The sequence below is a fragment of the Pelecanus crispus genome, chromosome 7 (assembly GCF_030463565.1).
Source record: "Pelecanus crispus isolate bPelCri1 chromosome 7, bPelCri1.pri, whole genome shotgun sequence".
NCBI classification, from domain to species: domain Eukaryota; kingdom Metazoa; phylum Chordata; class Aves; order Pelecaniformes; family Pelecanidae; genus Pelecanus; species Pelecanus crispus.
Genome location: NC_134649.1, coordinates 4,191,932 through 4,214,333, shown reverse-complemented (window position 1 = coordinate 4,214,333; position 22,402 = coordinate 4,191,932). Strand labels below are relative to the sequence as shown.

The window sequence follows — 22,402 nt, the reverse complement described above, 5'->3', positions numbered from 1 at the left end:
GTGTACCTGCTGGTGAAGGTACCTAGGCAGCCTTCCCTAGCCTGAGCCCTCCTGGCACGAGTACTGGTGGTGGTGGGACGTGTTGCTGCGGATAGGCAGGCAGGACTTGGGGTCTGCCACGGAGATGGACAGAGCAGTGGGAAGTCTGGTGCAGGTTCTCTCTTTTTTGGCTTGCCCTCTCCGGTTGGGGAGGGTGGCAGATCTGTGGTGAGCCTCGGGAAGTTCTCAGTTGCAAAGACGAGCCCCGTGTTGTGTCACCCAAGGGTGAGGGAAAGGGTCAGTCTCCTGCAGGAAGGGCAGGAGGAAGGCGAAGGGTGAACGGATCGGGGACCTGGGGTTGATAGCTGGAGGAGCAGCTTGATTTTGTTTCTGAGAGTCAATATGTGGGTCCCAAGCGTAAAGGTTGGCATTTTGGATCCTGCTGGGGAAAGCTCAGTTCCAGGCTGTCCGCAACTCCTTTTCTGCGCATAGTTAAAAATCATGGAAAAATAACGAACCCAAGCAGTGATTCAAAGAAGAAGTCTGGATAAATTTAGCTCAAATATTCTTGGTATGTTTGTGGTCACTGTGGAAATTACATCACTGCTTGTTTTAATGATCAGAATATCGCTTGGAAAACTGGCATGGCTACCCGAGAAGAGCTCAAAATGAAATTTTTGAAAAGTATGTATGTCTTTGGAATTGCTTCACCTGCAGTTAGTTGGTTTGGGGGTTATTTGTTTTATTCCCATCTTGGTTAAGGAGTATTTTGGCTAAAGGTTATTGCTGCTTAATTGAAAAGCCACAAGGTTTAGAGCTGATACACTCTGCAGTGTGATTATCTACTTCACATAAAAATTCTGTCTGGGGAGTAAGATTCAAAAAGAGTGCTGGTAATTGCTGAAGACAAGACCTCCTCCAGAATCTGCCTGCATGTCTTTCTGTCTTGCACATCAAAGAGCCTTTGAAAATGCTTTTATTTTTGCATCAAACAGGAACTTTTTTTTTTGGTAATGCTAATGGACAAGATCACTTTTCAGATCTCAGATGTAGCTTGAAAAACAAAACAGTCCAGCTCCTTAAGTGGGCTTGTAATAATGGTCACAATTCTCCGAAGTTTTGCACCTTGGACCTTTCACATGATGGCAGGGTGGGAATAAAAGCTATCAAGTCAAGGTCATTTGCATGGATTGGACGGGGTTCTCAGATGCAATGGATCAGAGTTCGTCATAGGTTGGTGGGAAGGGGATGAAACATGCTTTGCCTAATTTTGCCATCTCTGCCTTTGAGCAGCCATCTAAAAATGCTGTGAGCTGCTGCAGGTTCACAGCAGGTACCTTTGTTTGAACATAGCATCCTCCCAGACAGAGTCCTTGTGCTCCCTCCACTGAAGTGAATGCTGATATTCCCAGACATCAGGAATACAAAAGCAAAATATCTCCCCATTCCCCCTCTTTGCAAATGCAGGCGCTTCTGCCACTTGTAGGTTTTGTCACAAGTGAGGGAAGGTTTTATTTTTTTGGTAGCCCCCATTAAAGCTTTATTAGCACATCGCTACGCAGCCTGATTCAGGACCAGCACTGTGTTGGCTAACAGCAGAGGTCTTTTCATCAGGCTTTCTCTTCTGCTCCAGACACAGCTGTTAAGGTAATCTTCCCTCTGAGATATTCTGTCCCGGAAACCGGCATCTCGGAGGATCTGCTCCTGCTCGCGTGGAAGCTGGTGGAAGTGCTCACATTGAGTTCAGTGAAAGCTGGAGTGGAGCCTCGCTTTCTCCACTGTTTTGGTTTTTTTCCTTTTCCAGACTATCATACTCATCTCTTTCCTCTGATGCTCTTCCCAGCTCTGCACTTCCCTTGGCTCTGCTGTTGCCAAATTGCCTGTTCAACTCTCTTGATGCCAACCATATTCAATATCTTGATTGCATTTTCTTTTTGCCTGCATACAACACTTTTACCTAAACTGATGTAGAGTAGTTGTTGTCTTGGTGATACATGAGAACTGAGGATAGCAAAGAGTAAGGTATTTTATTGGGCTAGCAGACACAGTTAAAGGAGCACATTGAACTGTGTCTAACATGTACTAAGCTTGGATTTTGCTGCATGGGGTGCTTACCCCCTCAAATCTCTTGAAAGGCTTCTTCCCTTAAATGTGTCTGCTTTTACTTAGGTCTGTCAGTTTGTTTAAAAGATATTCTCTCTTTCTACAAACATCCCTCAAAGCAGCCTATGAAGCCGTTATCATCTCGTGTGTTACGACTGTTAGTGCCATGTAGCTGGGTTAACTTCTATGCATGTGTAAAATGGGAACACAGGCTGTAGGACTGGAAGGAGTGTGTGGGTCAGTGTCCTGGTGTCACACTCCTAAACCTTATGCAAGGCCTGTTTTAAGTGAGTTGACTTGTCTGCTGCTTCTGCTTTTTCTGGAATCCAAAGCCTCATCTCTCCAGCGTTTTAAACTTCCTTCTAATTGGCAGCCAAAATGTATTCATACCCTGTACATAAATAGCTCTTCTCCTTCCCTGGTGTCTCCCTCTGGATGTATTTATAGACAGTATTCCCGTCCCCGTCCAGTCTTCATTTTTCCAGGCTCAACAAGCCAAGCTCTTTTTGTCTGTAGTCTTGTAATTAGACTTTCCGTTTCTTCAATTCATCTTCTCCACCTCTTCCAGATTCTCTTAGTCTTGCTTGAACGTGATAAACTGGAGTCATGCAAGGTATTTTACATGTCTTTTTAATGTTGCTTTCCCTTTTTTCCTCCTCTCTGGCCAGCCTTTCCAAAATCTTCATATCTTCAGGTTCTATAAGAGACGTGCTGTGCTCCTCGGGGAAGGGAGGAGGGACATTGGTGGCCACACAGGTGACAGCAGATACCCAGGGCACCTGCCATGGAATGGAGGGATGGAGGAGTGAGCTTGCTGCTGTGTCCTGAGGGAACCTGATGGAGCAGCTATGAGCTTCATCCTACCGCTTTCATCACCTTTTTCGGAAAGCCCCACTGGGGCTTGTCTTTCCCGGTAGCATCCATGGAGTTTTGTGGGGCTGGAGAGACAGACATTGGCTGCTTCTGTGCTATTATTTTTGACCAGCAGTTGGGTTGGAGTGTCATAAATGGTTTTTCCATTTAGGAAGGTGTTTCCATGTGTTATTAAAGTGAAACATAAGCTTAGGAGCTGCTTTTCTCAACTCAGACAAGCTGTGGAATCGCTGGATGTGGCTTTGGTGGAGCCAGTAGAGGACTTGGACTCAGAAGAGACCTGAGCAGAGACCTTGGGCCTGTCCTCCCCTCACATGCAGACAAGGACTCCCTCCCTGAATTCTTCCAGACCTAGCCTCTCACAGCTGGGGCTAAAAGCATTTGCTTCTTTCTAAAGCTAGTTGTAAATATATGTCTAAGGAGGATGTAGCAGAAGAGGGCTGGCCATGACTTGGTGCTTCCCCAATGTGAGTAATTAATGACCTTTTTTTTAGAAGAATGTTGAGCAAATTATTTCTTTGAAAGAGACAAAACATCAATGCATAGAATCTTTTGCCTTCTGATGAAAGCTTGATCTTTAGGGAAAAGGAGAAGTTTCAAAAGAAGTCAAAGTTAGCCATGAAATTTTATTTTACGAAGTTTCAAATCAAATCCAATCTCAGTTTGGTTTCATGGCTATAATATTTGATTCAGTTGGACAGGAATGGTCTCAGTAGAGACACCTTTCATCATTTAATAACCTTCTCTTTCCAGCCATGCCTGGAAATGAACACGAAGAAAATCCAAAAGCGTAGTCATACTTCTGCAAGCTTAACGTATATCTTCAATTTAAAATTTGGAAAGCAAGAGTGGCATAGCTGGCCTTGCATGCAAAAGCATGTTTCTGAATGATTCAAGCTGTAGGATTGGAACCAAATCACTGAGGCCAAAAGACAAAAATAGAAACTTTCACTTAGAGCTGAGTCATTTGTATTTTCAATATGGCAATAGGCTCTCTGGCTCTTAGGAGCTTTCGTGATTCCCTCAATCTCTTTCCCTTGGGGGTGGAAATTAGCCCCATCGTTATTCTCTGTGGTCTTTGCTGATCCTTTGCACCCCGAAGAGGGCAGTATGGGAGGGATGCGGGGCATCCCCATTCACTGTGAGAGCCAGCCTTTGCCCTCTGTCCTTGCCAGAGGACAGTCCCGTCCCGTTCCTTCCCTGCCCAAAAGCTGGTAGTGTGTCTACCAGGGATGATGGTGCCTTCATGAGACAACCTGTCCACTGAGAAACGTGTTGTGGCCACTGATGCTCTGAGTGCTCCTACAGATTAAAAGGGATCAACATGTGCACATGAAGCTGCTTAGGCCTGGTGCTTGGACTTTACTTACTTAAGTAAAACCATCGCTGTCATCAACAACGGCCCAGTTCATCGTGCTGGTAAGCTGGGGATGGCAGGGTTAGCGAAGGGCTGCCTGCTTGTGTTCAGTACCCAGCTGCTTGGCAAAACGTCAGAAGAGAGAGGAAGAGGAGGAGGCAGCAGCCCCGTGTTTGCCGTTGGCTGCTGCCATTCGTTTGGGATGTGGAGGTTGTCTTGGTGGTCTCTGTTGCAGCTAAGGAAGCTTTATAAACAGAGAAGGTGAAACTAAAGGTAGGGTGTGGAGCAACGGGAGCCTTGCGTGCTGGTATGCATGGCCGGCTGGGGATTTGGGTAGGGTTTATCAGTAGACGAGAGGCTGGCTGCAGCCCCCGGAGCCCGGGGCGGAGGAAGGGGTGCCCAGTCACCGTGCTGATGAGCTGCCTCCGCTCTGACTCTGCGGTGAGGATTGCAGTCCTGCTGTCTCTCTTCCAGCAGGCATAGCCCAGGGCACTGGAAGTGGTGTGTGCGCTTTTAAAACAGCCTGTGGGGAGCATGTGTCTTTGGTAGAGCTGTCCTCCTGCAGAGCACAAGAGAAGAGGCACGTCCTGGGCCGTCATGGGTAGTAGCCCTTGTTCCTCTTCCCTAGATAGCTACAGGTATCGTTAGTGACCCCGAAGCTCCCTTGCACTTTCCAATGTGATTTGCACGCTGACGTGATGGGTTTGCTCCGATGGTCATATTCCAGCGTGTATTTCTTTGGGCTCTCTCTAAGCTCATTGCCTTGTAATGGCTTTGTGTAGCCTCTTTTGTACTTCGGCAAAGTAAGAATAACCAGCTCGGTTTCATTTGAACTTCTTGGACAATGCAAATAATTTCCAGAGTCCCGGGGATCTGGGAGGCGCATGCACAAATGCAGGAGCCTGCTCAGATCTGGTAGTTTTTCAGCTCCAGCTTAGTGCTGGCTCTGACAGACAGACAGCTTCACACAGCCACTCAGGCATCTGTGATACTGCCCACTGAAGACTGCTGAGTCTCAGTGTTACTAGTATTTGAGGCTTTTCTGTCCCCTCTTCCCTCATTACCCTGGACGATGGAGAAACCGTTGTGTAAAGTGTAGAGCTAAAGCTTTTAGAGGCGTCTGTTTTTCGTAATTCAGTTCTGGAGCCCCTTAAAAAGGCAGGAGTCCAGAGCATTTTTCCATCTAGGACTTAATATTTTCCTTCCAGGTTTGCATTAGCAAATGTTTTTTTCCTTGCAGGTTAAGAGTGTTTCTAAATAGAAAATTTCCAATGGCTCTGGTGATAATTGGTCACTTTGCATTGCTGTACCTAAAATTGTCAGCATGCCCTTTACAAGATCCTGTATGCTTGCTGGAAAATGTTTAATGCAGATCAGCACTTTGCATGCGTAGTACTGGCATGTAAACAATTTAAAAATAATTCCAGATTATGCAATAATAGTGGAAAATATCTCTTCAGTACTGGATTTTTGTCTTTGAAGCATTCTTCTGTGTTTCAGATCTGGTCTTCTGGAGGATTATAAGTTTCCTTCTGGGGCAATGAGCATTGATTGTAAGCTGTGTTGTAGATGCGGGTTTCTTTTGTACTCAATGCATCATCTTTTCAACTGCCTTGGCAGGCAGATCTTAGTGTAGAGCCACTCCTTTAATTAGCTAAAATAATGGATGTTTGGGTGAAATGGGACCACAAAAAATAGGCAGAAAAAGTGTGTGGAGGGTTCCCTCTCTGTCCTGAGAAGCTGGCACTTCTCACTCGTCGTGAAGAGATATTAATCAGGGTCAGAGGGACTTGGTGCGATTCTGGCGTGGTGTCTCCAGTGGGGATGCTGAATTTCCCAGATAAACCATCCTGTTATCTCTTGGTTGGATTTACCATAACTTTCTCTCCTTGTCTTCTCACAGAGGGGATTTATAAGTGGTTCTGACCAATTTTTAATCCCGCTGGGGGCATTTTATAGTGGAACTGGTTGGGCCATCTGTATTTTGCCTAAATCTGAGAAAAAGGTGAAATAGATCATAGGGTTCTTGCTGCAGGACCCTCCTTTGCATGGTTCTGGGCCAGGCCCTGGCTGTGGGGCCACTTGGACCAAGCGTAAGGCAGGCACGGGGAACAACTTCCCTCCTGGGGACAGACCTTGGTCCACGACTGTATCTTTTAAGAAATGAATTATTGAAATAAATGAACGAAACCTTTTACGTTTTTTAAACAATGAATGAAACCCTGTTTTGAAGCGTCAGCTAATTAGAGAAGGAACACGAAAGGTGTCTTTTGTTTCATAAAGCATTTTTACTGACTTGGACTGATTTAAAACTTTTTTTTTTTCTTTTTTAATTAAAGAACCCAGAGTTTTGGGTTTTCTTCCTGGTTTGGGGTGGGAATTATTTTTCAGTATCTCAAAGATTTCCATAGGATTGAAATTTTTTCCTTACCCATCTAAGTGGAAAGTGCAATGTAGGACAGATCCATCATCCTTTGAAATCACTGGAGGCTTCCTGTTGGCTGCTGTTCAGTTTATCAATCTGAAGTTTTTCAAAGCATCAGAAGATACATGAGCCTCTTACACAGCCTCAGAAATAACATGGCTTTCCATTAGTTTTGCAAACCAGCCTGCCAAAGCTTCCGTAGGGTAGTATTGAAAAATGTTCAGTGACACTTGTGAGTTTTTAAGCACTTGGAGGGGGTTGGCTTTAAATATCCAGCACATTTTAAACCTCATCTCTGTCCCATTTTTTTATTTGCTCTGTGGCAGCACTCAGAAGTCAAAATGGCAAAAGATTAAGCTGGTAAAGGTTAGCTGTAGCCATCTGGTGCTGTTGAGGAATTAATGTCAGCTCAGCCCGGAGAGGCGGTCTCCCTGCCCACCCCCATCCCCAGATCCGCTCTGAACCAGAGGCTTGGATTTCGCTGTAATGGGACATGGAGATGAAAATAACTGTCAAGGCTAAAATGTAGTTGTTGATTCAGACAAAGAAGCAGCCAGCCAGCCAAAAGACATTACATCCAGTGGCCGCTGTACGAGCTGCTTGTGCTGAAGCAGAGGTGGGTGGCTAATAGTCCAAGGAATTAATAGCTTAATTGAGCATCGCTGGATGGGATGCTGTGTTAAAGTGATCATCTTGATTTGCTGCCATCTCTGGAAATACCTGCACACATTATGACAAGGTCAGTATCAGTTTAAAGTTTCATTATTGTTGTAATTCTGTTTTGGAGTAGGTTAGCTTCCTGCCCTATTTGATCCTGTGTTAAGCATCTCATTTATGTCTTTCTCTGCTAAATAAAAATATCCTAGTTAGTTGCCAAAGAACTGCTGCCTTATCAAAGGGACTAATGTTGCACTTACAAACTCTGTGAGGTTATGCGTCAGAGACAGGAATGCAGTGATTGTGGAAATAAAGACAATAATCATCTAGACAATGTGCTGGTTTGTTATGGAGCCGTCTGTTGATTCACAGCATTGCCCTGCAAACCCTCAGCTTTTTGCTGATAATGCCATACTGTCAATTTAGGAATTTTAGAATTTTTTTTTCTCACCTGCTGTAATAACAAGGCCTGAGACAGGGTGTCACTACCTGTATCTCTGAAATTCTCATGGTACCCTTTATTATTAATAAGACTTGGTTTTGTTTTGTTTCTCTGAGCTGGGATAGCAGTCTGTTGCACTTCAAGATTTATACTCTCATAACCTTTGAATGGCAATAAAATAACACTGGTTTTTTTATTGATAACCGCTGTTTCCATTAGAATATTTTTTTTAAAAGAGAATTAGTCTTGCCCTCAGCTTTTGTAAAAAAAAAAAAAAAAAAGCTTTTGTTACTGCAAAGACAAGCTTAAAGTCTACTTCCAAAGTATAAAACATTGAAATCAAGAGTGGGGGATATTTCCAATGTTAGTTGCTTTGATACAAGCTGTTAAGTGTGTGAGGAATAGATGAAGGATGCATTTTTAACATTGGCAAATGCCTCCTGTTTTCCCCTTACAAACAGCACTTGATTTGCTTACAGTCATTAGAAAGCAAGCAAAGAAAAGAAGCCGTGGGTCTACAGAGAAATTAAATAAAGATGATGCAGAGATGATCTGAATGATAGGTAGTAAACCCCATGACCTTATTTTCATTGCCATTCAAACATGTTAGAGAAATGAACCTACCCCATAGCATCTCAGTTAAAATAGGCTTCATTTATCTGCTTTCCTGCCGGAAGAGGGGTGCTGATTCGGGGCAGTGGTTTTAGAGGAACCTGTGCCAACACAGGGACTCTGTCCCAGATCTGTGTGCAATAAAGCAAAAACTAAAGGAAATCAGAACAGGCGCGTAAGAGCTGAAGTACTGATAGAATATCATAACTTGCTGTGCTGTTTTGCATACAGCAATGTGCATTGTCAAACAGGGATGTAGACCCTATTGTGCAAAGTGCAGAAGCCAGTTCCTAAAGCCGTGCAATCTGAGAATTCAAAGCACTTTTTTACATCCAGGCTTAAATGCTCAGCATGTTGCATGAACAAGTCCAAAAATAGAGGTTCAATATTATTCAGCTTCAGTATTGCTCTTATATCTTGTTGTTCAAGGCTATATGCAAGTGAGGTGACCCTATTACGAAAGGCACGATGAGCTCCGATAAGGGCATGAGATTTGTAGGGTTAAAACCACAGGCAGAATTTCTTTGGATTTCGGCCCAGATTTTTGCTAAAAATGGCTGATGCATGTATTGGCAAAACTTTATTCCCAGCCTACATGAATGCCAGTACTGATGATAGTTCAGTCATGCATCTTGTAGAAATAAAACGGTCTTTAGTCAGTAGAATGTAATTTTCCTCATTTTTTTTCTACTGGTGACTATAAATTAAGCTTATAAAACATGCTGCTTCTTATTTTCCATTTGTATTTCAGAAGTCAATATATCATTTACTAAGTCACCAAGAAGGCTTCTGTGAATTGGGTAATTTGTTTGGTGAGATGCTTAGCTTTGCAATGGGTGGCTTCTGTGTTTTTTGGGAACTTAGGAATGGATGGCCCACCTTCTCTAATTTAACCTTTGAAAGCTCAAGTTAACTTTGAAGAATCGTGTGAGTACAGCTGTTAGCTGAGGGCAAGCTTTTTTATAACTCTCTATCTCACCAGTTTTGCTCTTTTCAGGCTTGTCATTAGTTCAGTTGCAAGGTTGGTTTTTTTTTTTTTTGCTGAAGATGTTTGGCAGCTTTTTTCCTCAGGTCCTAGGCAGAAGGTCAATTTACTCTGCAGAATGCAATCACAGAAAGAAGTTTTGATGACAGTTACATAAGAAACTTGAATGATGAGTAGCATTATCTTTCTGCCAAGAATACTTAAATATAAATACATTGGTTTCAAACAGTAGAGTTGTCTAGATTGCTTACATTCAATGACGCTTTGTTCAGTTCTACTTGTTGGATGTTCAGATGTTCAAAACTGGGCAGTTTTGGTTAAATCAATAAAAAGTTCTTATTTGCCTACGACAAGACTAAAATTGAGTTTAGGGACTAAAATTAATATCCCCAAGACTCTGATTAAACTGCCAGCTAACTCTGGGAGCATGTAAACTCCATGAAGCCAGCCATTTGTGAGGTTCCTGTTCCTGGAGCGCCCAGAAGTCTACACCTAACGTACATGAGCAGACTCCGATGGTTGATGACCAGCCCGTGTTCTCCAAACAGTGGTGATGGTAGCAATGGTTGTAACTAAGCCATTACACTACAAAGGACTTAAGAAATTTTGAGGGGGCCAAAAATGTAAGAGGAAGCATGACACATTGGCCAAGTAGTTTCACGAAGTAGTTATTTGGTAAAACACAGAAGCGGTCTTGGGATTAGGGTCTAGCTTGCAGAGTTCCTCCTTCCTTCAGTAACAACATTGTGGTCCTTCTTGTGCTCCCTGGCCAACTGATTTGGTAGTCCTCCCTGCACGCTGGGGCAGTTCCAGTAGGAGAGGTGGAAAATGCTCCTGTAAGAAGAGCTGCGGTGTGCAGGATGCATGAGAGGTTGGCTGGAGACTTCTCTAACAGATAAGGAAGTGATACCGGGATCTCCCAGATCCCAAATGAATCTCTGAGCATGAGACACTCGTACCTCCACGTTCCCTGGGCATGATTTAAAAAGAAAGATGGCCCTGCTCAAATCTTTGGCAGAAAGGATGTGCCTTTACACGTGGAATGGCTGCAGATGTGGGTCTTGAGTGATAGTCCCCAAAATCAGGATTGAGGCTGGAAGGAAGTAACATTTGTCCCTCCTTTCAGCATTTTTTAAGTAACCAGATTAAAGTTGCTGTGCTTTGTCAGCCCCGATTTGCAGGGCTTCCTGCTCAGCTTTCCAGCTGTTTTGTATCTCCGATGTGAGGCATTTTTTCCTCCAAGGGGAATTCCAGTGCTTCTCTCTAGGTTCAGGATTTCATCACAGGGCGCCGGGCGCGGGGAGGCTGCATGTTCCAGTAACTGCACTGTTTTCTTGGATCTGTACCTCTTGATTTTACTTAGTCCAGTTCTGAGTTGTTTAGACTGGAGAACTATTTTGCTGTAAAGTTCTCTCTTCTGTCACCCTTTAAACAGCTACTTGCCTAAGAATCATTTGCATTTCCTACCTTGGTGTCCATTAAAAAGAGAATTAAATTGTACGCAGTATTTTTAGAGATCCCTTACAGGTGTGTGGTCTGCTCTAAAAGACTGGACCAAATGCTGGACGAATTTCTTTTCCCATGTACCCCCTAAAACTACAGAATTATGAAGGCACTGCACCTATTAACATGAACTCCAAGGTCCTGTTTATTATGCTGTAATGTAACACCACATTCATCTGCCTTGATTTCTGCTGCTTGTCCTTCACACGTTCTGCATCATCTGAGAAAGGTTATTGATGTGGGCACATTTTTAATGGCACGAATCTCTGGAGCCGTCTCGGATGTCTGAGTGATTTGAGCTTCATTTAAATAATTAATGAGAAGTGTTAGTCAGAATCTATTGGTGATTCAGACTGCATTATTCAAAGATATTTACTGACAGTTATAGGTTGGTCCAAATTTACTTATTTTTCCAGGCTGCATTAAACTACGCCCTGCATGACATATGTGTCGATTTAAAAAAAAAAAAAAACCCAAACAACTTGTTAACATATGTGAAAATCTGTGGCCTTAAGGGCTTTAATCAGTTACAAATAAGCAGTTAATAGTGTTATAGCAGGAAACGGTGAGTATGAAATGGTCTCTTTTCAAGTGAAAAGTGCCTCTTTTCTCTGTCTTGCATGTTGTTCAGGAGCAGACCTGAACATCTTACTCGCAATTCGGTGACTTTCCTGCAGCTTTCCCTGTCCTGATAGTTGGGAGGGAGGGTGGGTGGGAGACTTCACGAATGCGTCTTTGTTAGCCACTCACCACAAGCATCTCCTCTAATGGTTTGCAGCTTTTAATCTTTGACATGTAAAAACTCTTCTGGCTCCTAATGGCATTTTAAAAAAAAAAAAAGTCTACCCTAGGAGACTCTCCAGGATTGATCAGGGTGACAACTGGGCAACTTGCATAATCTCCTTTTACTCTGTTTTCCCTGAGTAAAAATATTCCCAATGTCTTTTCCTTTCACATTCATTGCGGTGTATAAAGCTCTGGTTGAAAGTGTTGGAGAAGTACTGCCCCTCTGCTCCGCTCTGGGCAGACCTCACCTGCAGCCCTGCATCCAGCTCTGGGGCCCGCAGCACAAGGGCATGGAGCTGTTGGAGCGGGTCCAGAGGAGGCCACAAAAATGATCCGAGGGCTGGAGCACCTCTGCTCCGAGGCCAGGCTGGGGGAGCTGGGGGTGCTCAGCCTGGAGAGGAGGGGGCTGTGGGGAGACCTGAGTGCAGCCTGGCAGTGCTGAAAGGGGCCGATAGGAAGGATGGGGGCAAGCTTTTTAGCAAGGCCTGTTGTGACAGGACAAGGAGTAATGGCTTTAAACTAAAGAAGAACAGATCTAGACTGGATATAAGGAAGAAATTTTTTACACTGAGGGTGGTGAGGCACTGGCACAGGTTGCCCAGAGAGGCGGTGGAGGCCCCATCCCTGGGAACATCCCAGGCCAGGTTGGACGGGGCTCTGAGCACCCTGCTCTGGTTAAAGCTGTCCCTGTCACTGCAGGGTTGGGCTGGGTGGCCTCGAAAGGTCCCTTCCAACCCAAAGCATTCCATGGTTCTATGATACAGTGGGGTTTTATTAGACTGTTGTCAGGAGGTGAATGAAGAGTGACTGAAGCAAGGCTGATAATACCGGAATGGCTTTGCAGGTCCTGCAGACTCCTTGCTCCTTCGGAAATACTGCAGGTGCCAATCTCATGTACGCCCATCTCTTCCCTGGTTCCTGCAGCACGAGGCTGAGCGTGGCAGGCTGCTGCAGAGCGTATGTGGCTGTGTGCGTGTGAGCTTTCACACCGTCCTTTGGAAACCACCTCTGGGAGCAATTGGGGAACTCGCTGTCCATTTTAGTTTCACGTCCGTGTTGGAAAGTACTTTAAAATATCATTACTTTCTTTTGTCAGGCAACTTGAGTGTTGAGGTTTTTTCCTCTTTTTGTAATTGTGTGCAATAAATATTCCACTGAAAATAATTCACCCTCTTTTTTTTGTTGCCAGGATGCATTGACATTGCACCTGTGCACGAGTAATGAACAGGTACTTCTTCCTGACCCCTCTTTTCTGTTTTTACTGCAGGAACTGTGGACATGGGTGGCAAACAGTCCACAGTTGGCGAAGTCTCCATAATTCAGACACCTGTGACAGAAAGCATTCAGGATGCTTACAAAGCTGGAGACACCAGTAAGGCCCAAGAGTTGATCAAGTTGTCATGTGAGGAGACAGCGCTGCAAGTGGAAAAGGTGGGGTTAGGTTACTACTCTCTCAGGTTTTACTGGGAAAGAAACCAAAATGCCAAGCTGCCGCCTTCTGTCGTTTCTCATGCAGAAAATCCATGCAGTTGTATACATTATGCTGGTGCTGCAGGGTCCCAGACATGGCTGGTTGTGTGGGGCACTTCAGGGACATATGCTCAGGGACAGTATTTGCCCTTGAAAGCACTGATCAGAAAGATGAGACAGACCACAGGAACAGCGTATGTAGGAAGGAGAGGCTGTGTGAGGAGGGGTGCTGGTGCTGTGGTCACTAAAACAGGGAAATAGATTTTTCCCCATAAAAAGGAAGCAGTTTATAGACTTAGCAAAAAGATGTATTCCCCCATGAGTACAAAGATGGCTAATGGACCTCTGGGAAGATTTTGCTGCTTGTGTTTGGAACTATATCCTCTGCGCCAGCTTCTGCACTGCTCTGCCTTCAGAGCCCTCGTTTTGAGCCTGCTCTTCGCGCAGAGCTTATCTTAGTGTTTTGGGAGAGTACCTGCGTGCCAAGTACAGGCATATTGGCCATCTCCAAACCTGGAAATACTACACCTTGTAGCAGAGCTGTGCAAATACTTTTTTCTGTTGGTCCATGAGAAATGGTTTTACACTCACCATTCTGTGCCTTTGGCACTTTTGCGGTAAAACCATACAAAAAACTATAAAGCAAAACACAACAAATTAATATATCAGCAGCAATGATTATAATGGCTGCTAGTGTTTATGACAATCTCAGTTAGCCACAGTGACAGTGGGTGTGCGTTTGCATGGGCACAAATAAATACGTGGCTCTAGAAATGCTTTCTTTCTCTGCTCGCTCCCTTTACAGAGAGTTTATTTTGCTGTGTTTTCTTTACCAGTGCCAGCTTTTAGGTATTGCAGCAGCATATGGAGATCTTCAGGCGGTGAGGTACTTACTGAAGGAGGCATTAGTGGTGTTACCAACAGAACCTAATGATGACAATGCAGCTGTGGTGGCTGCATATTTTGGACATAAGGACATTGTGAAAGAGCTGCTGGATTCCTTGCGTGGTAAGCCTATTGGGTTGCCTCTGCCTTTCCTAAAGCTTTTTGGTAGCTGTGTGCTATACCTTCAAGCAGGCATTTATTTATTTTTTTCACATCCCTTGAAATGGGAGGGACATAGTCACGCAAAAGTGTGTGGAGGGATCTGATCTCTGCTGTGTTTGAAGAAAACTTCCCCCATGGAGGGAAAAACACATGCATAAAAATATTCCATGTTTGCAAATTGGAAGTAGAGGAAGATGCCATTTAGACAATTCATTCCCATCAGCACTCACAGCTGGGTAACGTCCCAGACCCCACAGAGAAATTAAGGGATTTTCAGGAAACAGCATCATCCTACTCTGCTGATCCAGCAGACACAGCGGTGCTGGGAGTGAGAGTGCAGCATGACTGTCTGGCAAGTAAGAGTTTGGGTGCACAGCTGGCAGCATGCTCTGTGCTCTCCTGTTGGCATTTTGATTTGACTTTCAGGGGAATTCCTTATGTAGAATCATCCTTATGTTGTAGTTACATTTCATTTTAAAAATTATTTTATAGCAGAACAGAGACATTTTTAGACCCAGACACGATTCTTACGGCAGCTGGGGCGGGGTGGGAAGAGCATTACTCTGAGTCAGGACCAAGAACTTGCGTTTGGGTCCCCTGTTGCTCTCTTAGTGTTCTGCGGGTTTGGCAGCTGCTTCTCACCGGCATCCTCTATGGACTCAGGGTCCGGCGGTCCTGCACAGCAGCCAGGGCGAATCACTGTCTTGACCTTAGTCACTGCAGTAACCGCAACAGCTAAGCTAGGCCTCTGCAATATTTGACCTGAATATAGCTCTAGCTCCTCACTGGAGCTATATACTTGCCAGTGACCTTAATGGGAACAGGAATAACCTGTTGGGAAACCCGCTTATTTGATGTTCTTAAACTGTTAGAGCACTAATAAGCAAAAGAAACGTTCCAGTTTGGGGGAATGCACTTAAACGTAATATTTTCCTTCAGTCAGAAAGGCAGCTGACAATGCTGGTTTTGTAACCTAGTAGCAAAAATTAAATTATATTAGTATAATACTCTCAGTAATGACAAGTGACTTAAGTAGTTTCTGGAAACTTAGCTCATTTTAGAACTGACCAAATTCCCTTAAACCTTTCCTTCAGGGGGTCAGGGGAGGTGCTCTATACAAACAGCAGCTTTCAGAAGGTTTTGTGCAGGACTTTCCAGTTGTTTCCCTGGGAAGTTACACAGAAACCAATCACAGGGCTTAGGAATAAATTGCATTAATTGGCAATTTGGCTAATGCACTGCAGTGATTCTCTCTGGCTCAGTGTGAACTTCTTGGGGCTTACAGCTGAAGTGGAGCCTGTTTTTTGCAGCATGAGGGAGAGTGATTTAGTGAAGTTGTTAAGAATGCAAAGAACAATGTGATTTCCACATAGAGAAAAGAAAAAAAAAAAAAAAACAAAACTTGACATGTAAACTTGGGCTTGGGGACATTTCTGTAAGCATCTCAAAGGGGATGTGAATTTGTAAAGTAAATGGAGGTGATACTGTGAATCAGGGATGATTTGAGGACTGCATACTGTTAGCAGAAACAAGCCTGTCATGGCGATTTAGTTACATGCACAGAATTATGCACACCTGGAGGAAAGCAGTGTTATACAGGCAAAACCTTAATTCAGCAAAAAAAGCAGTTTGGGGATGACTAAAACATTAGCAAATTCATGCAGAAATCAGAACATGGTATTTTAGTTTTTAGCCTTAAATGACATTTGTCTAACTTTACTATGAACTGCTAGTAAAGAATTCACCCAAAATGAAATATTTCAAGAGGAAATGAATTTTTTTGTGGGAGACTTTAGGTTGCAGTGAAAACAAACTAAAACAATTCTTTTGTGTTGTCTGAAACATTTATTTTTGTTTTATTCATCCAGTAGCATGAAGAGTCAGCTGTTTTTCCCCATTCTTTGTATCCCCTGTCATGAACTTGGAAGAAGCAGCCTATCTTGAATGTTTGGATCTAATGTCTGTTGGATCAGGCCTGTTGTGTCTGGATGCAAAGACAGTCCTGGTCATCCCTTGCCACCTCTGTTTGGGCTTAGATGTTTGATTTTTCTGCTGGTAGCCTAGCAGGCATCCTCGAACCTTGCACTGTTGCTAGCTTGTGCATGCGTCGATCAGGGACAGTCAAAAAAGTTTGCCCATTGGCTGGGTAGGTAGTGAAGAACAGTTAGCAAAGCTGAAAACTTTGTGCCTTAGGGCTCTTCTGTAACACACTCTTGCAGTGCAGTCTGCTCTGTTTTCCTCAGGGGCTTCACCCTATACCCTTTGCATAGCCATCGTTTGCGGATGACTCTTGCACATCACAGCCCGGTGGTATCAACTACGTCAAATGCTGTATCTTTTCGGTAGGTCCTAGTACTTGCCAACAACTCCTGAACTGGATGCTGGCCATAGCCTGCCAGCAGGGACATTTGGACGTAGTAAAACTCCTAATTCGTGCATACAGCGCTGACCCAGAGAGCTGTGCAGTCAGGAAGAATGAGTTTCCCGTTCTTATACGGTTGCCCCTGTATGCTGCTATAAAGGCAGGTATGTATTTGCATGCTTCAAAACTTTGCCCCTTTTCTGCAATGTCTTTTAAAGAACGGGCTGAGTTGTTCACATCTAGGAAGGTATCAGTGTGGACTGGCCTGGAATTATCCTGGATTTCCAGTGGGATAAATTAAAATAAAATTGGCTCTGAATCTTTTGATTTAGCCAAATATAAGTCAGGGTCTTCTTAAGTTAGATTACTGTAAATACTGAGAGGCTGAACTTTCCTCTATAAACTCCTAGGGAAAAGACCCTTCAAAAATAGAAACCTTGCAAGTAAAAGCATTATTGTTTTGGACACTCTGGCTCACATGCTTGATTTAGGCTGAATAATTTACACTTCAAAGCACAGCTGTGTGTATAGTTTAATAAGACAGGGGAAAAAGAGAAAAAAGAGCAAGCCTGGGCCACTGCTTTTGCATAGTGTCTTTGCTGTCTCAGTTTGACCAAACTAAATCCTATCACTGGAGGAAACAGTCTTTGTACAGTTCAGTTCCTTTTTTGCACACCCCCATGGTTTTTTTCAGAAGTGGTTATTTCCCAGGATTTCTGTTCAGCTCCTTGTTGGTTCATTTACATGAGAAGAATAGAACAGACAATCTGCTTTTCTCTAAAGGGAATGAAGATGTAGCCGTATTCTTATTACGGAATGGAGCTTTCTTTTGTTCCTACATCCTGATGGACAGTCCTGAATCCAGCAAACACCTTCTGAGGAAGTATTTCATTGAGACGAGCCCGCTACCAGGTAGTGCTCCAGCAAAAACAGTAAGTAGCCATTTATCTGTCTGAAGAGACATTCTTTTAAAGGAGCATCATGTTAATAATTGATATTTGTCTTTGTGTACCATGTGGCTGGTGATTCTTCTTCTCAACTAAGAGCCTTGTGGTTTGCTACCCATTTAGAGAACAAGCTATGCAAGTGGCTTTCACGCCAGTGCTGAATAGCGAGGTGTAAAACATTAGGCCTTTAAATGGCATCATTGTGCAAGACACTGTGTGCGGCAGCTTCCACTTGGCAATTTTAACTTCAGCGTGTGAACCAGGCATATGCTGTGGAAAGGAAACATTGACTTCATGCTCAAAGACTTCCAGAGAAATAAGCACTACCACAGGCTTCCTCTGTGACCCCAGGATAATCACTTCATTTAGGTTTTTATTGTGCATTCTGCTTGCAAGGTAACGCCACAAGCTCTGTGCTGTCCCGGAGCGTTAGCGTGGTGCAGAGCTGAGTGTGTAAACCCTTCTCTTCTCCCCTGTCTGATAGCCCAGGTACAGCACGTACAAATAGGCTCATGTGGCTTTTTGTTAACATGGGGCATGAGTAGAGCAAGCTTACATCTGCTCAAAATATCTTCCCTACTTCAGATCCTCATTAGTAAAAGATGGCTGGTAGCCTTTACTGTCATTCGCTCAGGACAGATCTGGCTCTCCAGAGCAGCATGGAGAATATTGTGTGTGATCAGATCAGATTAGTTTAACTGCACTTGTCCCACAGAAATGGTTTTTGATGGGGTGCAGAGGCCAACAAAAAGCAATTGAAGCCTTTTTAGCTTGGCAAGAACTCTGTTCACTTCTTAGCCACTGACAGCCTTTTGACAATTTTGATAATTCATTTGCATCTCTATTTCTTCCACTGTAAAATGGGGAGATTTAAACTCCTTACATCTCACAGCTGTTGGAAGGCTTAATACATGATGATGATGACGCTGCTTTGAGATCTACAGAGGAGTGGCATTGTCTTCATGCAGGGTATTATTACATTTCATGATTATCCCATATCTTTGTATAACTAGGCTATATTCTTCATTGTCTTAATCTCTATTATCCAAGTCTGCTTTATTCAGAACTGAAAAATGTCTCACAGCACGCACTGTTACTACTTTATAGGAAAGCATGTATTTCATATTTTTTCTCCTGTTATCCAGCAAGTTAGTTATCAGGCATTTTTTTGGTTTTCCCCTCGATATGTAGATTAACAAACATTGAATAGGAGCATCAGAGCCCTGAGCTTTCAATAGTTACAGTTTTCATCAGGTCATAAAAACTGCAGTGAAAAATGGCGAGGGAAATTTTTTGATCAAGGCGCTGTCTGCGTGAATCCCATTGCTAGCTGAGTATCTGTTTGCTCAGCTCATAACATTGCAGGGTGTTGATTCTGCTTTGGGGTTAAGTAAAAATAAGCAGAGAGGTTTTCATACTGTTACAGACTTCTCCATTCTCTGTTTTCCTGCCAAAACCCTGTCTCGCTGGATTCCTGACGATACTGCGAGTGTTAGGCACTACAGTCCACATATGTGAGCTTGGCTTCATTAGGTTCAATCAGCAGATTTAGAGCCCTCCCTGTGGGATTCTTAGTTTCGCTGACAGGTACGCAAAAGGAAGCTAAATCCTAGATGTTTCTGGATAAGAGTTGATAAAACTACATGCCTCTTAGAAGAAAAATCCAACTAACTGGATAATTCGGCTTGAATAAACTTTGGAATAAATGTTTGAATCACAGGGAAGAGGTCTGTTTTCCTTGTGAACTTGCTGGCAATATTTAACTTAGCTGCTGTAAAAATGACTCAGCTTTGCTGTTGTCACACCCTGAGCGAAGAAGAGAGCAGTTTTAAAACATCAGTTAATTGCCAGAAGGGCCTGGTTTAAAAAAAAGAAAAAGAAAAAAAAAAACCAAAATCAGACCCAGAAACTTGACCTTGATTCTTCTAGTAGCTGTTTATTTTTAATATATTTGCTTATTTAATGTTTTCTCTTTGAATTTATTTTGGCAGACTGGGCCAAATTCAGGAAGGTTTGTCCTAGTTTGTCTGCAGAGCTCAGGTCTCTGGGAAGTGATAGTCACACACCCTGATAATTTTTTAAAACACGACTTCATGGCAGCTGCAAACAAGCTGCCTCAGTGCTTTCTTCATATCTCGTGAGGTTCACGAATGTAAGTCGTCTTGTTTAAGTGCTGTGATGCATTTTGCACTGGGAGGAAGCAAAAAAGGATTGTGCAGAGACTGCGATGTGTATGGCAGCCAGCTGGATGTCAAAAAGTCTCTCTTGGACAGGGCAGACCGAGCACCAATCATTTCAGTATGAGCCCAGAACTTCAAAAGGGTTTGTCCCATCTGTGCTGTCTCTGAGTGAAAACACTGCACAGTTGACCTCCAATTGATTTCACAGTAGTGAATGCTACCAGCTATGCATAAAATGTGGTTGGAGAGCTCTGCTGAGCTGCCACGCCCTCCAGGCAGCCATCGAGCTGTGCATAGTGCTGCCCTTTCTGAGACAAGAGGAGTTACATCTCATTTTTCTAATATCTGTTTCTCCTTTTTTTTTTTTCCTGGCATAAATTTATCTCCACAGCAAACCACTGTCTTGCTAAAGATGGGAAGTGCTCCATTTTTACAGGAACAGGTAACAAATGCCAAAAAATCCCCATGCAGTAAGGTGGCTGGGCACAGATTCCACAGTTCGATACGTCTAATCGGCATGGAGATAATGTGTAACTTTCCAGTGTGCACAGTGTGAGATACATGTGGCGGTTTTTTTTTTTTTTTTCCCCTCCATTACAGACCAGAAAAGAGCTTAAACTGCTGCATTTTCCCTAGGAGTTGTTTTGCCAAGAATTTTACACACAAGCGTACAAATGTATGTGTATGTGTGTGATCCTCCTCTGATTTCTTTATCCACTGCCTGGCTACTCTCAGTTACATCACCATCGGTAAAGAAATCTGCAGCAGTTCCACTCAAGATTCACAGCAGCATTATTGATGGAGGAATTAGATCACCGTCCTCAGAATATCCCTCCTATGGCAAGAGCGAGGTTCTGTTGGGGCACGTCACGTCATTTAGGAGAAATGCACAACAGCCTTTTTTAATCACCTTACCAAATGGTCTCAAATCTAAGTAAATATTTTTTGTATTTATTTGTATCATTTGCCCAAGAGCAGTGGGATTTCTTGCTTCTGCACAATTTCCAGTTCCTTGCCTTCCTCAGTGCATACCTTGACATCACTACAGTAGATTTCCATTTAGTTTTCGGGACTCATATTGAGAAATTCTTTCCTTGGTGGGAGAGGGGTGAGTCTACAGAGGTTTTCCTTGCCCTTCTGAAGAGCAGTAAGCCTCCCAGAGTCAGGCTGTGCCCAGGAGCTAACAGCCTCTGAACACCGTCCCTCTCTTTGAGCACAAAGCTCACCAGCCGGTGCCAAGTGGGGGAGGGCTGAGCTGATCACTGGGCTCTGCAAGTTCAACATCACAGACCTTTGGCATCAAAGAAACAAGCTTTTCTGGGAAGACAGTGGAGATGATTAAGTACGAGTCGGGGAGGAAATCCCCTCTCTTTGTGGCATTGCTGTCAGGCTTTCTTTCGCTTAATTACGTTTTCACCGCAGAGTGCTGAGCCAAGTAAATCCCTAAGGTAACTCCACTGACGTCAGGTTAGTAGCACCAAGGTGAATTTGGTCCACTGTCCCTAAGTCAGATGAAGGGGCTTGGCTGATCCCCTAGATTGCAGTACTCAGGTGGAAGAGACACTGTCAGTCCTTGGCTCTGGATGGGGAGGAGGACTGAGTGCGAAGCATTTACTGCTGAGATTCAAAAGCTGCCTAGGAGATGAGGACACCTACCCCGTGGTGTTCATAGCAGGTGTTGGATTTCACAATCTTGTCTGTGGTTTGAGAAGTCACTATCTGAATTCTGCAGGTATCTTTCTATCACATTAAATACCCTGAGACCATGGCTCTGCATTTTTGAGGTAAATGATATACAGCAATCTAAATGCAAAATAGAGATCAGTGTCAGTCTAAAAGAAGGAGCAGAGACGCATGGTCCTGCTTGCAACTGCTAAAAGCAGGCTATAGATCTTCTTATTACTGCATTGGTCAGTGTGCTCAAGGACAAGTACTTTTTTGTACTGAAATAAGAGCCTGGGCCCACTGTAAAGAGCAGCATCATCTTGAAACGAAGCAGGAACTGAGGAAGGGGATAAGCACCGTCAGTTCTTTTTTCTGATTTTTTTTTTTTAATTGCAGCTTTCTTGGGCACAGTTTAATTAAGCAGGAAGAGAAAAGAGGGAGTTGGAGTCTGTAGTGCGTTTTTACTCCTGGCTCCCCTGGCAGAAGAGGAGATGTTACTGTCCCATTACATGGGCTGGCAAACAGAGCCTGGGTAGCCTGAGACAGTGACTGGTGTCACACAAGAAATCTGGAGCTCTGGAGTCTGAACTCAGGGTCTGAACCACAGGCACCTGCTTTCTTCTGTGAGGAGGGAACCGAATGAGCAAGCCAGTTCTCCAGGGTTTTGTTCCCATCACTGCCAGAATTTCAAAGCCCTTGTATGGTTATATGCATCCTCTGTGTAACTGAAGGACCTGTGGATGGCCTTTTGCATGGAATATTTGCCCAGATTTTTGGCTGCAAATCTCAATTTTCTTGCTTCTATTTGTTTATGTAAAATATGTGAATAGTTCATGGGGTTCAATACTCTGGTCGTGGATGTTTACCTTGGGAAAGGTGCTACAGAGCATCCCACTTTAGATCAGATGCTAAAAGATGTTTAAAAAAAAGCCAGGAAGATTTTCCTTACCTGTTTTCTTTTTGGGTCATGGTGCAGCTCCTCTGCATCCACAGCCATTGTGGCAATACT

The 22,402-nt window shown here is 43.7% G+C and overlaps 1 protein-coding gene across 1 annotated transcript in view; it reads left to right on the top strand.

Annotated features, from left to right (window-relative positions):
- LRRK1 (leucine rich repeat kinase 1) overlaps nt 1-22,402 on the top strand; it is a 77,727-nt gene that overhangs the window by 6,628 nt on the left and 48,697 nt on the right. Inside the window, exons 2-5 of the mRNA XM_009493529.2 lie at nt 12,990-13,153; nt 14,029-14,200; nt 16,586-16,765; nt 17,385-17,533. Coding sequence (XP_009491804.1) covers nt 12,990-13,153; nt 14,029-14,200; nt 16,586-16,765; nt 17,385-17,533 — 665 coding nt within the window. The remainder of the gene's footprint in view (nt 1-12,989; nt 13,154-14,028; nt 14,201-16,585; nt 16,766-17,384; nt 17,534-22,402) is intronic.